Source organism: Olea europaea, chromosome 15, assembly GCF_002742605.1.
Source record: "Olea europaea var. sylvestris chromosome 15, O_europaea_v1, whole genome shotgun sequence".
NCBI lineage: Eukaryota > Viridiplantae > Streptophyta > Magnoliopsida > Lamiales > Oleaceae > Olea > Olea europaea.
In genome coordinates, this window is record NC_036251.1 from 18,003,366 (window position 1) to 18,016,223 (window position 12,858).

Here is a 12,858-nt window from a genome sequence, read left to right on the forward strand (position 1 = left end):
TGAAACAAATATGGGACTTTTTTTGCAAATTACCACGTGAAAGTGGACCTTTTTTTTCAATTTTCTCTTTATTATATTTTTATATTCCAAGAGATATATACAAAATCCATACACTTGGGCTTTGGAATGGTAGACGTGGAAATGACACCCCCAATAAGTATTTAAATATCACTGTTCTAAAATCAAAAATGAGATTTAATTATCACAAATCATGTGATTAATATAATAACTAAATATTAAATATCGCAATCTAAATTCAATTTCAAATCCAAAAAATCATTTCATTCTATTCTCATTTCTTATCTTCTATCTTCTCACTCTCTACCTAATCACACTCCCATTAATCCTGCAACGACGACGCACCCACTATCAAATATCACCGCCACACACACTCTTCTCACTCTCTCTCATTATTCGAGCATCACACTGAGCGTCACCTCACAATCCACTATTCGAGATGGCGTTGTTATGAGGCCGCTAAGCGTGGCCCTGCACAACAGTGAGGTTGTGCAATGGCAATAGGTCACCGATTTTTTTGGTTGTGTTTGGTGATTGGTTATTTGCTTGGTTGTTGGTTGTTAGTGGTGGTGGTGATGTGATGATGGTTGTAGTGGATTTTTATAGTGGTGGTTGGTGGTGGTTTGCAAATTGTGGTGTTGGTGAGGTCATGGTTGTGTTGGGAAGGTTATGGTGACTTAGAATTTGTCTTGGGTCACAAGTCACTGTATGGGTCACTAGGTCGCATGTCATATTGTATAGGTCACGGATCAATGCCAATATATCACAGATCAAATAAAATTGATAACAAATTATTGATTTATTTTCACTAGTCACAGGTTACAGCTCAAGTCATAAGTCATCATTCACAGGTAAAATGTAATATTGTATGTCACATTAATGTCCGCGGGTTACAAATCATTTTGCATAGGTAACAGATCAATCTCTACAAGTCATGGATGTAAGAAAACTGGTCACATGCCATTAGATCAATATCACTGATAACTTATCAATGTCCATAGGGTCACAAATCACATGTAACAAGTCATGTCAAAGTGCATTGATCACATGTCACAATTTCAAGAGATCTGATTTCGTTCCATTGATTTCTCCGACCTCCATTCATCGAATTGGTCAAAAATTCAATTAACTAATTTTCAACGATAAGCATTGAAGCTATTTGCTTTTGTGAATACTGTGTAGATTTCACCAAGTGCCTTTTTTTCAATTTAAAAAAATAAAATATATTACATCATTCTAGCACTATTGAGTCGCTGCTAAAAAAGATGATTAGTCACCGACGATACTTAATCAATGTTCTCCAACGGTTCTTATGTTTTTCTCTCTATATGTATTATCGAAGCCAACGATGCTCATTTATTGCTGAGCAATGACCAATTTGTAGCTGAAGAAGTCGCTAACAAGTAGATGTTGACGACATATGGATACCAACGACTGTAAGAGGGAATGACGGCTCGGCGGGTGCACAAGATAAATGTGGGGTAAGAACATTTGTTTGGTGGGGTGAATGTTGATAGATTAATTTAATTTGATAATATTATTATTTAAAATTGAAATATTGAATTAACACCTTAAACATTTTTACCTTTAATGTCTGAAAATTGATTTGATGCATACTTTATACTTGACTTTAGATTTTTTACACATGGTAGACTGAATTCCAACTCTCACACGCCAATATTTAGATTTATTATTAGCATGTAGGCGCCTTATAATTTGGAAGCAATATCCACATTTTTCCCTTTAATAATCAAGCAATTCAATACACAGACGTGGCTCCCAAAAAATACAATACATGTTTAGCCTGGGCTAGCCACAATGGATCAGAGTAGACTCGGTGGACGGTAAAAGGCAATAAATTAATTAAATTAATAAATAAATAAGCAGCAGCAAATGAAAGGCTTACATAAAATTTCTCATAAGATCGAAAATGAAATTTTCATTATGCAGTTGTCAGATCATGAATTAATAACACATCCAATAATTACTTAATTAAGATTCACACATTATCATACATTCAAATTTAACTAGACATTAGACAAGTGGTATCCTCGTGGTTGGTTTCTATACATTCATCCTATTACCACACAATACCACTACCAAATTTAAAGATCCTCTTAGCTAAAATTAAATCATAATTGAACCGAAATTAATTTAAAAAAATGGAGGTTTTAATTAGTTTAACTGAAATACAGATTAAATGGAGATAGTAACTGGTCTTATATTTGATGTAAAGGATGATGCTGACTCTTTTAATTAAGTGAATTTATCAAGTAAAAATTTTACAATTCTATAGCACGGAAACGAATCAAATCAAAACACGGAAAAGTTTTAACATAAAAAGAAAGAGATTATGGATATATAGCATAAAACTCCAAGAAAAAAGATTAAACAAATATTTTTGAAGAATCAACGACAGCCGGGAGCTCAGCAATAGAAAAACAAAGGATGGATAATAAATTAAATAGCCAAAATTAAAGGGAAACTATATGACATCAAAGTTATTGTGCGGTGCTCCTAAAATGTGAATCTATTATTACTTATTCAATTTCTAAGAGATTTGGCCTTCACTTTCTGTAACATCTCCATCGTCAATAAATCCAATTCTCTTCCTAAAAGCTGCCTTGCGCTTCTGTGGGCACATGAAAGTAATGTAATTATTTAAAAATAAAACTTAAGAACAAAGTTGAATTGATAGATAGTGAGGTTCAAAAAATTACCTTTAACATATCCTCATACAATGTCCATAATTCTTTCATTCTCCTTATATCAGCTTGCATCTCGCATTCCACCTCTTCATACTCAGCATATAGTTTTTCGATAGCAGCATCTTTCTCGGCATCTTCCTCATCTAATTCTGCACATGCCTCACGAACCTCAGAGGCTAGCTCTTCCAGCTCCGCATTCAGATCATTCACCTCAGCCCTTAGCTCTCGAAATTCCTGCATCAAACAAATAAATCTACAATATAATGAATCCATAACAAGTTCTCAGGATATACAATCCATGGACGGACCCACATGGGGCCAGGTGATATCCCCCTTTATTTTAAAAATTTCTTGTTCTAGTTTATTCGCCGACTTATATTTTTGTGTATTTATTCATTTTTAGTGTTTCGAAAACTCAAGTATGCTTTGACATGATAGAAACTTGGGACATTAGGCAAGGCTAGAAGAAGACACTCGAGCGCCAATGGCTGAAGCCTACCGCTCTTTGAGCGCTATTCGAGCGTATCCGTCCCGGATACAACCCATTTTACCCCGTCAAAATATCGCTAGTTCCCTCTCTGCCTTATCAAACTATATATTCATTTTTAGTGTTTCGAAAACTCAAGTATGCTTTGACATGATAGAAACTTGGGACATTAGGCAAGGCTAGAAGAAGACACTCGAGCGCCAATGGCTGAAGCCTACCGCTCTTTGAGCACTATTCGAGCGTATCCGTCCCGGATACAACCCATTTTACCCCGTCAAAATATCGCTAGTTCCCTCTCTGCCTTATCAAACTATATCAAATTTACCCTTGGAAGGATATTAGAAACAGATAAAATAAAAATAAAAATCCCATTATAATGCGACAGAACCACCACAAACTGTCATCTCAAATATTTTGCAACAAAACGTGACCATCAAGTTCACCGAACACGGGTTATAGTGTCACAATTGGGTTCTCGCAGTTGGAACAGATTAGGTGCAACCATTTTGATTAAAGGGTTTTGCTGAACATTGTGGAACGATAATGAGTGTGTACCTGCGTAGTGTATATACTCTCGGCTCTTGTGGGCCTGTTATAATCCTCGTTCCCTTCAAGAAGCACAGATTTTCTTTTCAAGTTCCTGATACCAAACACAAGTCTTAATGAAATAGGCTCAGAAACAGGTCAGTAATACAGAGAAAAATACGAACTTACTTTCGTCCTCGCTTCTTGTGGGCTTTTCTAAGGATAATTTTCCTTAGAAACGACATTATTGTAACCTACAGCAAAGTTTCGGTCAATAAACAAATAGAAAAATAAAACCGGCTCACGAAAACCTATTCCACGCCCTACTTTAGAGAGAAAAGCAAAAGATCTTTTTGGAAAAGTTTAATCAAGTGACAGAAACAAAACATCGTTTAACGAACACCCAGAATCACCCAGAAAACATCGTTTAGAAAACGCGGTTAAGAAAAATTAAAAGAAAACAGGATGAAGAAACAAAAAGAATACGATTCACGAACCTCTCATACACAGTAAAAAAAGAATTGCATAATAAAATACACTGAAAAAGTATTAATCAACTAAAGATGAACTTACACGGAAAGATGAATCTATCGAGCAAGAACTCCGCGACGACCAAACCAAACGCAAGAAAAACACGGGAGGTTGCTGAAGGCACTTTTTCAAGCTTCGAATTAGGTTTTCTCGGTCGTGGAAACTGGAACCTGAAGATTGAAATTTAGGGGTAATGATTTAGGATTAGACGGGTTGGGCTACTATAAATAAGGGAAATTTTTACCGAAGGAAAAGATAATTCCAATGCTAAGACAATTGTTTTATTCCTAAGCTACTTCTATATTTTATAATATAAAATTCCAAATTATGGAAAGACCCAAATAACGTAAATTTAGGTAAGTGCTTGCAATCAAGAATTTATTAAAATTGTGTTGTATATTTTGAGGAATTATTCCAAAATTCTTGTTGATTATTTTTAAATTGTTGTAAATAATATGTTTATTAATGAATGACAATTATCTCTTTATAGTCATAGTAATTATTATCATTGTATCCCTAATTCTTTTATATAAATATGAACTCTAGTCTTTAATAAAATACAAATAAACCTATTGACTTTTTCACTATTTTCTCTTTTATTCTCTAGTTTATGACACATTATTAAGTTTGGTAAATGTAGTAATTTTTTATAAGTATAATCACGTGTACTGAAATTAATTTGGTAACGTGTGATTTTTTTATTTTTATTTTTTTTGGTTTACACGTGCATGATAGTTGTGTACTTATTTTTGTGTGTGTTCATATAATTAAACAAATACATGATAGAGGTTTTATGCATAGCTTCAAAATGTCATATCCTGTCTTCTGTAATTTAAATAATTTAGTTATAATAGGATAGTAATTCACACTACAATTTTTATTTTTTGCATCATTTTTTAATTGTACTTAAGGTTCTTTATATTTGTTAATTATAGCGCTTATATTCCTAACAACTTTTCATGTTATTTGTATTCTCAATCTTTCCATTAGTTAGCATATTTATTATTTGATAATAGTTTTATATCTAAAATTTTGTTGAAATGACATAAAATAACTTATCTTTTCATCATATTTTTTTAAAATAAATAAATAAAAAGTGTGAAAAAAAATGTTTTCCCTCATTTCAAAGCATGAGAACAAAATATTTTGATATATATCATAATCAAGGACGAGATGTACTAAATAATAAAGGGTCAAAGATAAAAATTCAATGAAAATATTTATGAAAATAATTGCTACAAGAGATAAAAATTGTTGTGACAATATAACTACTTATCCTAGAATAGAGAAATGTGATCTCTAAAGTATGAATTTAGTGAAAATTAATGAAAGTACCATTGAGACCATTTAAATCACAAGTTGCTATTTTGGACGTGAGATGGGATGCTCCTTTTCAGATAATGCAGAAATTCTAATAAATCAAGTGAAAATTGGTCTTAATGAATCATCGACCGTGAACTTACATTCTGACAAATTAATTTGGAATGAGAACCAACTATGTAGCATAAGTTGAAATGCAAAATTAGAATTATCCGAAAATTGAAAAATTTCTTGAAAGTAAGAAACAAGATCATCTAGAGATGTTCACGCGTATATCATTTCAAGAGTAAATGATTAAAATTTTTACATAAATTCAACGATTAATTCTTGAATTGGATCTGAATCACAAATTTTCAAATTTTTGGATCACGAACTTCCGACTTTTAATTTCAAAACTCTTATGTTACAAACTTTCAAGTCTTCTATGATTCTCCGAAGTTGAGATTACACAGGTGAATAAGCATCTTCTTTTAATCAAATCGAGAAATTAATTCTTGCATTGGGCATATGAATTTCTTTTTCTTTTTTTTTTCACTCTATCAAATTTGTATACAATTAATTATTATATTATATGCTGTAATTGTAGGATTTATAGGTTTCAACTAGTCTCTATCCGTAGAGATGTAACGTTATAATCCATTTGGAATAAGGATTCCAAATAACGTACGAATATGTGTTTTAGTTAAAAGTCCAAATCTAATTAATTTATATTTAATTACATGTGCAGTTATAGAACTTCAATTAAGTTTACAACATCACAACAATTATAGTAAGTGCAAAAGTTTATTGTACTTATAATTAATCTCAAAATGTTAATTATAGTGGTAATTAGTCAAAGCCATTTTCAATGGATTTCTCAGCTGACCTAGGCGGGGTTGTCCCTACGTACCTAGTGGGGAGGCCACTGAATCGTCTGAATGAATGTATTTATTGGGCTTTGTTTTTCTAACAAATTAGCCCAATGATAGTCATTCCCTGATACAGTTTGACACACAATGAGATATAATTGGTTCCAATGACTTGATTGCCTTGATAAGAATCCAAGTTATCATGCATCGTGGATATAAGGGGATTCGTATCATTGAAATGGAGGAGAGCGGGAAAGAGAAAAGGGCAAGTCAAAGAGAGCCAACATCCCCAAGACCTACTGTTGGCCCTTCATTTCTTCTTTTTCAATACTTTATAGAGCTATTATAAGGTCCTGATCGTACATATATTATCCATGCTTCAATGATTAGGATTAATCCCAAAATTTTCATTATAATTGTAATTATGATTCAATACTTTACAGTGTTAGAATGGGAAAGGAGAATTATTCAAAAATTAAAAATTTCTTTAATTTAATATATAAGATTATCTAGATGTTCACGTGTATGTTATATGAAGAATAAATTATTCGAATTTTTACCTAAGTTCAATTATCAATTCTTGAGTTGATTATGAATCACAAACTTCCGTTTGGATCACCAATTTTCAGCTTTTCAAGAACTTGATACTTCAAACCTCCAAGTCTTCTATGGAGTTCTCCAAAGTCAAAACTACACCGGTAAGTGTGCACCTTCTTTTAATTATATCAAGAAACAGATTCTTGATCTGAACAGCATAAAAGCAAGAAAATAATTTTTCTCTCTCTCCAAATTTGAATACCATGGAATTATTTATTACGAAATTGTACAATTCCATAGTATGTCTAGATTCCATTTAATCTCTATTTATAGATATAGAAGAGTTCCAATCATTATACAATAAAAAAATTCACATTCAAATAGGAGATTTAATTAAAATCCAAATCTAATTTGTTATATTTAGCCCCCCGTTTGTTTCCCATTATTTGCCCATTGAAATGAAAAATATGACTGTTATCCATCACATCAAGCCACCATATTTGACTTTATATCTCTTGTGTGGGGCCTGTAATGACTATATTTTTATTCTCATTTTTACATTAATGTGTACCAAATAGACTTTTAATTACATGTGTAATCCTAAAACTACAATTACAATTATAATTAACTTTACAACTTTCATAGTAATTACAGCTCAGTACAAAACTTTATTATAATTACAATTAAACTCAGAACTATTATAAGTACCATAATTAAGTTCTAATACTTTACAGAGCTACCATAGGGATCTGGTTGGACATATATAATCCAAAATTCAATAATTAGATCATGTCTAGTCAATCTTAGACTATCCAATCTAATTATTACTATTTTCTTTTCCACTAAAAATAAAAGACTAAACTCTTGGAATATTTAAGATCACAAAAGGCAATAAATCTTTAGTACATTCCTCTGACCTGTCATATATATTTTGTCCCTGTACGAGATTAAAAAATTTCTAATTATTTTCACTAACTTAAATTTCATTTTCTTCATCGATCCTGTGAACTAATCACAGATGTCGAAGTTTAGCTATCGCTAAACACTGAGCTCAAACTTTAACCGTTCAACAAAAAATATTTATGTAATCATTTTACCCATTTTTCATGGTGACGATTCCCGACGCGAATTCATATTCTCTACTTCGCTCATTCTCACATTCCCAACTTATCGAGACATTTGACCAATCAAAATGATCTCACACATCAAAGAACCATTAAAATCACAGAAAGATATATATAAGAATCAAGGGATTTTGTTGGAATATATAGCGATCATGTACAATTTAATTTTTCACACGATAATGCTATAGAATTAAACTCGACACGTGATATGTTCGATACACTCCAAGTGTACTAGTGCCACCTTTAACTGTTTCTGTGATAAGGACAAATCACAAACTTGAATAATAAATCGGTCAACACTACAAACTTCTAATACAAGGTGTCAACCCTTATACATTGATTGTGAACAAATCATTTGTGATCAAAATATAAGTTGTGTCACACTGTACTTTTCAATGCAAGCACCCAACTTAGATTATCACAAGTGATCATAGACACATTAATTCGCATGCTCAATATATAAATAAATGCAATAAATAAATAAAATTACAATTTATTTATTATAAATTATTATTTTATCAAAGCAAAATATAATATATGGGCATACAACCCAACATATAGAGCTACCATGAGGACCTGATCGGATATATATTATTTAAATTTCAATAATTAGATCATGTCTAGTCGATTCTAAGACCATCCAACTTAATTTTTAGTCTTTATATTTTCATTAAAGGTAAAAGACATCACTCTTTGAATATGTTAGCCCTCAAAATGAAGTCTATAAATCCAACTAGCTATTGGTGAAGTGTAAGTGACAAGCATGGATAACGAAGACACAGAAAGCTCGCTTAAAGATTAATTATCATTTTTTATATCCAGGTTGGTTACAGGCTGTAAATAAAAGGCACATGAGCAAATGAACACAGTATGATCCCTAACCAAATCGCTTATAAGAAAGCCAATAAAGAGCCACCATATGGCATTCCCAGAAAATAATAAAAGTATCCCAACACTCAAAGGGAAATCTTTGAATAACTCATCATTTGAAGATGAACACGTGCAATTCAAATTATAAAAACCAATATTAACTAGACAAAATCAGCATCGATGCACATATTTTCAAACTAAATCATAAAAAACATTACCATCTAGACAAAATTAGCATCTAAGTCATATATCTTCCAACCACAGATGTGAAAAATATATAAAGAAAATAAATATGGTATAGCTTTGTAGGCCCAAATCAGCATAATATTCAAATAGTACAATCTAAAAAAAAAATGAATCATAAGTTGTAATTTTAAAAGTATTACATGCAAGGTGAGTGGAAATACATAAATTGAATGTGGATGTTTCTCATTATTTATCAACGAAGAATCTCCTATCTGTTGTGAATAGATCTATTTTGTGGCCAAAAGCCTTTCTCCGCCAAGGATAACTATTTAAAGCCTCTAAGTCATCAATCATTGACAAGATTTCTAAATTTAAGTATGTGTCATTTTCTTTGGGCAGTAATACCCTTTTCAAAATATATACAAGCCCAATCTTGTACCATTTTTATAGTATATACAAGCTCAATCTTGTACTTGTCTTCCATGCACACTTTGCTTCTTTCAATAGCTTGAAATTGTAATACCCTTCTTACACTTTTTAAAGTGTTTCTTCACCAATCTATAATTAGTCACAATATGAGGTTCCGACGTAGGCTCTTCACTCACTCTCAACCGCATTATCAATAAAAACTTGTATAATGAAAATCGTGTTGGCTTACCACCAATTGAAAACCTGATATCATTTTGTTTTTTTGGTTACAAGCATTCTCTTTACAAGTTGGTGGACTAGTTGGACTGAAAAGGTATATGCTTCATTCAATATAGTTGTTTGAAACAGGATTCCATCAACATTTCTTGATGAATATCATTTAACATTTCCCGAACATAGTCAAATTTTTGAAGAAAACACTTCTGAAAAGGCTTGCCTCTAGTTCTATCTTCAATGTAAATCGCATATCCAAATAAGCATTCCATTTCTATAATGATGAACACAAAACGATCATGTTAAGTTATCAATGAACACATATGAAGATTATAGTACAATCCATTTTTAAAGAAGATAAATGGCAAGGTGACATTTTCAAAATTACAGAAACGATAGGGCGCCATTTTTAGAATTAGATAAACTTCAGGGTGTCATTTTGAGAACTAGATGAAATTTAGGGTGCCAGACATAAAAATTTAGCAACTAACATATCAAATTTCACAAGCTCAACCAACTAAATGCATTTACATCATGGAAAAACATACAAAAATACTACCATATCTTCGTTACAATAAAAAAATCACGATCATTTATTACTCTTACCATATTCCGTTTGATGCAAACCTCTTGAGTCCAACACACCACAGCAGAGAAATCCACATTATAGGAGGAAAATAGTTCATCCATATCTCAATGACAAGCAAATACGACAATACAATATAAGTGTTCATCAAAGAATAGTTAAGAGGAATTATTTCTTGAAACTTTAAGAAAATGAATGAGCTCAAAATCTCATATCATATCTCTCTGCATAATCAGGAAAGTATAGAACCTTCAAGAAGACACTTGGTTAAAGAATGAATAATAGTGCCAATTTACTAAGATTTCAAGGATATTATGGAATATCCATTTCATTACACTAACATTATAACTAACATGACATTTAAATATTTTTAGCAAGTAGAATACTTAGAGATCTAATTTTTCGTTAGCAATTTATATTAAATTGCTATCTTTGCTTTCAATTATCAGTTCCACAAGAATCAGGGAAAGTATAGAACCTTCAAGAAGACACTTGGTTAAAGAATGAATAATAGTGCCAATTTACTAAGATTTCAAGGATATTATGGAATATCCATTTCATTACACTAACATTATAACTAACATGACATTTAAATATTTTTAGCAAGTAGAATACTTAGAGATCTAATTTTTCGTTAGCAATTTATATTAAATTGCTATCTTTGCTTTCAATTATCAGTTCCACAAGAATCAGAATCCAAACGAATCATAGCTTGCTGGAAAAAAGTTATCATATATTAAAGAATGTAAAATCTTTGCAGCCATTTTCAATCCGCTCTCTTCAATCAACTTATCAAAGACATAAAGATCTTATAAATCTCGACCCATCTCAAATAACCAATTTCCAAATGCACTAGTGTTTTCTTCTACTATAATTTCATGACCACCATTTACAACTACAATCTATGAAAATTCTAAATTACCAATGCAAATGCACAAAATTCTTTTCACAACCGTCAGATGCCAAGAAAATGAAACAATCCATGTTCTAGTAATTTTATTTAAAAATTTCAAGTAGCAGAAATTGACACTATCTCTCTTGCTTCCATAATTACTTAATTCACCATAAAGTCCCCATTAATTTCACCTCATTTGGCTAATTACACGGCCAATGTACAATAAATATGAATCAAAATAAAAGTCTAAACAAGCCCATTCTATCAGTATAGTTCTTGCTGGCACAAATTTCTCTGAAACAATTCACATAAAATCGTAGTAAAAATGAAAAATTGAGGAAACATTCATACTTGAGGATAGCCCATTATGAAATTGATTCTTAGAAGTGGTTGTTCACGAATGAGTGCTCTTTCGTGAGTTTTGGTTCCATAAATCTTGAGAAATGGATGAAATCTTCATAAGAAAATCCTCCTTTCACTCAAAAACACAAAGGCAACTGATTTTAAATGTAGAAGGATTTGGAGATGATGAAGCCACGAAGAGAAAAAAAAGAAGGGCTTGTGGATTGTCGAAAGAGAAGAAATATTGGATTTAGGATTTTGGGAATTCAATTGATTTGAGAAAGGGGGAACTACATTTTCTAGATAATGGTGCGGATATATTAGGTAGTTTGCAAATCATGATTTAAAATCTTTATTTTAAAAATATCATTTTGGTCAAAGGCAAAAATTCCAAAGTGCATTATGAAATATGTTATTTGACCCAATTACTGTATAACATATTCATACATTTCTTTCTTGATTATCGGTCCAGGGAGTTTCAAAAACTTCAATATTTTCGATTGAATGACTAAGTAAAATTCGTGACTGATGCAGGAGGATCCGAGTCGAGTGATGCTGATTTGTTAGATAGCATGATGATGGCGCTGAGATACCATGAGATGGCTGATCGACGCAAAGATGGAAAGTGAATCGCCATTATTTCCTTAATTGGGGGAATTTGACGCGTCTTTGGTAATTTGGCCATAAGTTTGGCTACGATTATCGGAATCGCTATTATGACCCCAATCCAGAAAGCTCTTCGGTGCACACGTCGTGGTCACCGAGCATAGACGTCAATTTCGAGCCCAAAATCCACTGTTTTCCTTTCCAAAATTCAATTTTAAGTTATTTTTTACTATTTATGGTAATATTTTGTTTCCTTTTTTCCATATGTTAGAAAACTCGAATTGAACCAAATTTTTGGCAACTTACTTCTTTTACTTAATATTTTATTTTGGTATAATTTCGAGATTTTGCCATTTTTGGTAATTTTCCCATAATTTCGTATTTCGCACCTATTTAACCCGGTTTGTGGGTTAATTTTGATCATTCTGCATTATTAATAATATTGAGTTGAATTCAGAGTATTTTCTCTAGTTTTTGGGCATTTTCGATCGTTCTTTTCTTGTGAATCATCTGCAACAACAGGCCAATAGGATAATCACTATCCTACATGACGTCAGTTGGTATCAGAGCGTCAGCATCTTCTTGGGAGATAAATTCCATCAGTTATAATGGTTGGTGGACGTGGTCGTGGTC

The 12,858-nt window shown here is 31.9% G+C and overlaps 1 protein-coding gene across 2 annotated transcripts; it reads right to left on the reverse strand.

Annotated features, from left to right (window-relative positions):
* Positions 1 to 2,355: 2,355 nt before the first annotated feature.
* On the reverse strand, positions 2,356 to 4,522 carry LOC111410336. Of its 2 annotated transcripts, none has more exons than XM_023040606.1 (5): positions 4,312 to 4,522; positions 3,928 to 3,992; positions 3,769 to 3,853; positions 2,739 to 2,960; positions 2,356 to 2,650 (listed from the first exon to the last, which is right to left on the reverse strand). In XM_023040606.1, exons 2-5 carry the CDS (start codon positions 3,981 to 3,983, stop codon positions 2,570 to 2,572), a joined length of 444 nt encoding a protein of 147 aa, XP_022896374.1. In that variant the 5' UTR covers positions 3,984 to 3,992; positions 4,312 to 4,522; the 3' UTR covers positions 2,356 to 2,569. The 2 variants fall into 2 exon arrangements, with proteins under 2 accessions (XP_022896374.1, XP_022896375.1); XM_023040607.1 differs by having other exon boundaries at positions 3,928 to 3,995.
* Positions 4,523 to 12,858: the final 8,336 nt, after the last annotated feature.

What these genes read in the sequence shown, in the direction of transcription:
- LOC111410336 (XM_023040606.1), bottom strand. Translation starts at nt 3,983, where the DNA reads ATGTCGTTTCTAAGGAAAATTATCCTTAGAAAAGCCCACAAGAAGCGA. An exon ending in CACAAGAAGCGAGGACGAAA is followed by an intron (nt 3,854 to 3,927) that starts GTAAGTTCGTAT and finishes GTTTGGTATCAG; the next exon opens with GAACTTGAAAAGAAAATCTG. An exon ending in TGTATGAGGATATGTTAAAG is followed by an intron (nt 2,651 to 2,738) that starts GTAATTTTTTGA and finishes ATGTGCCCACAG; the next exon opens with AAGCGCAAGGCAGCTTTTAG.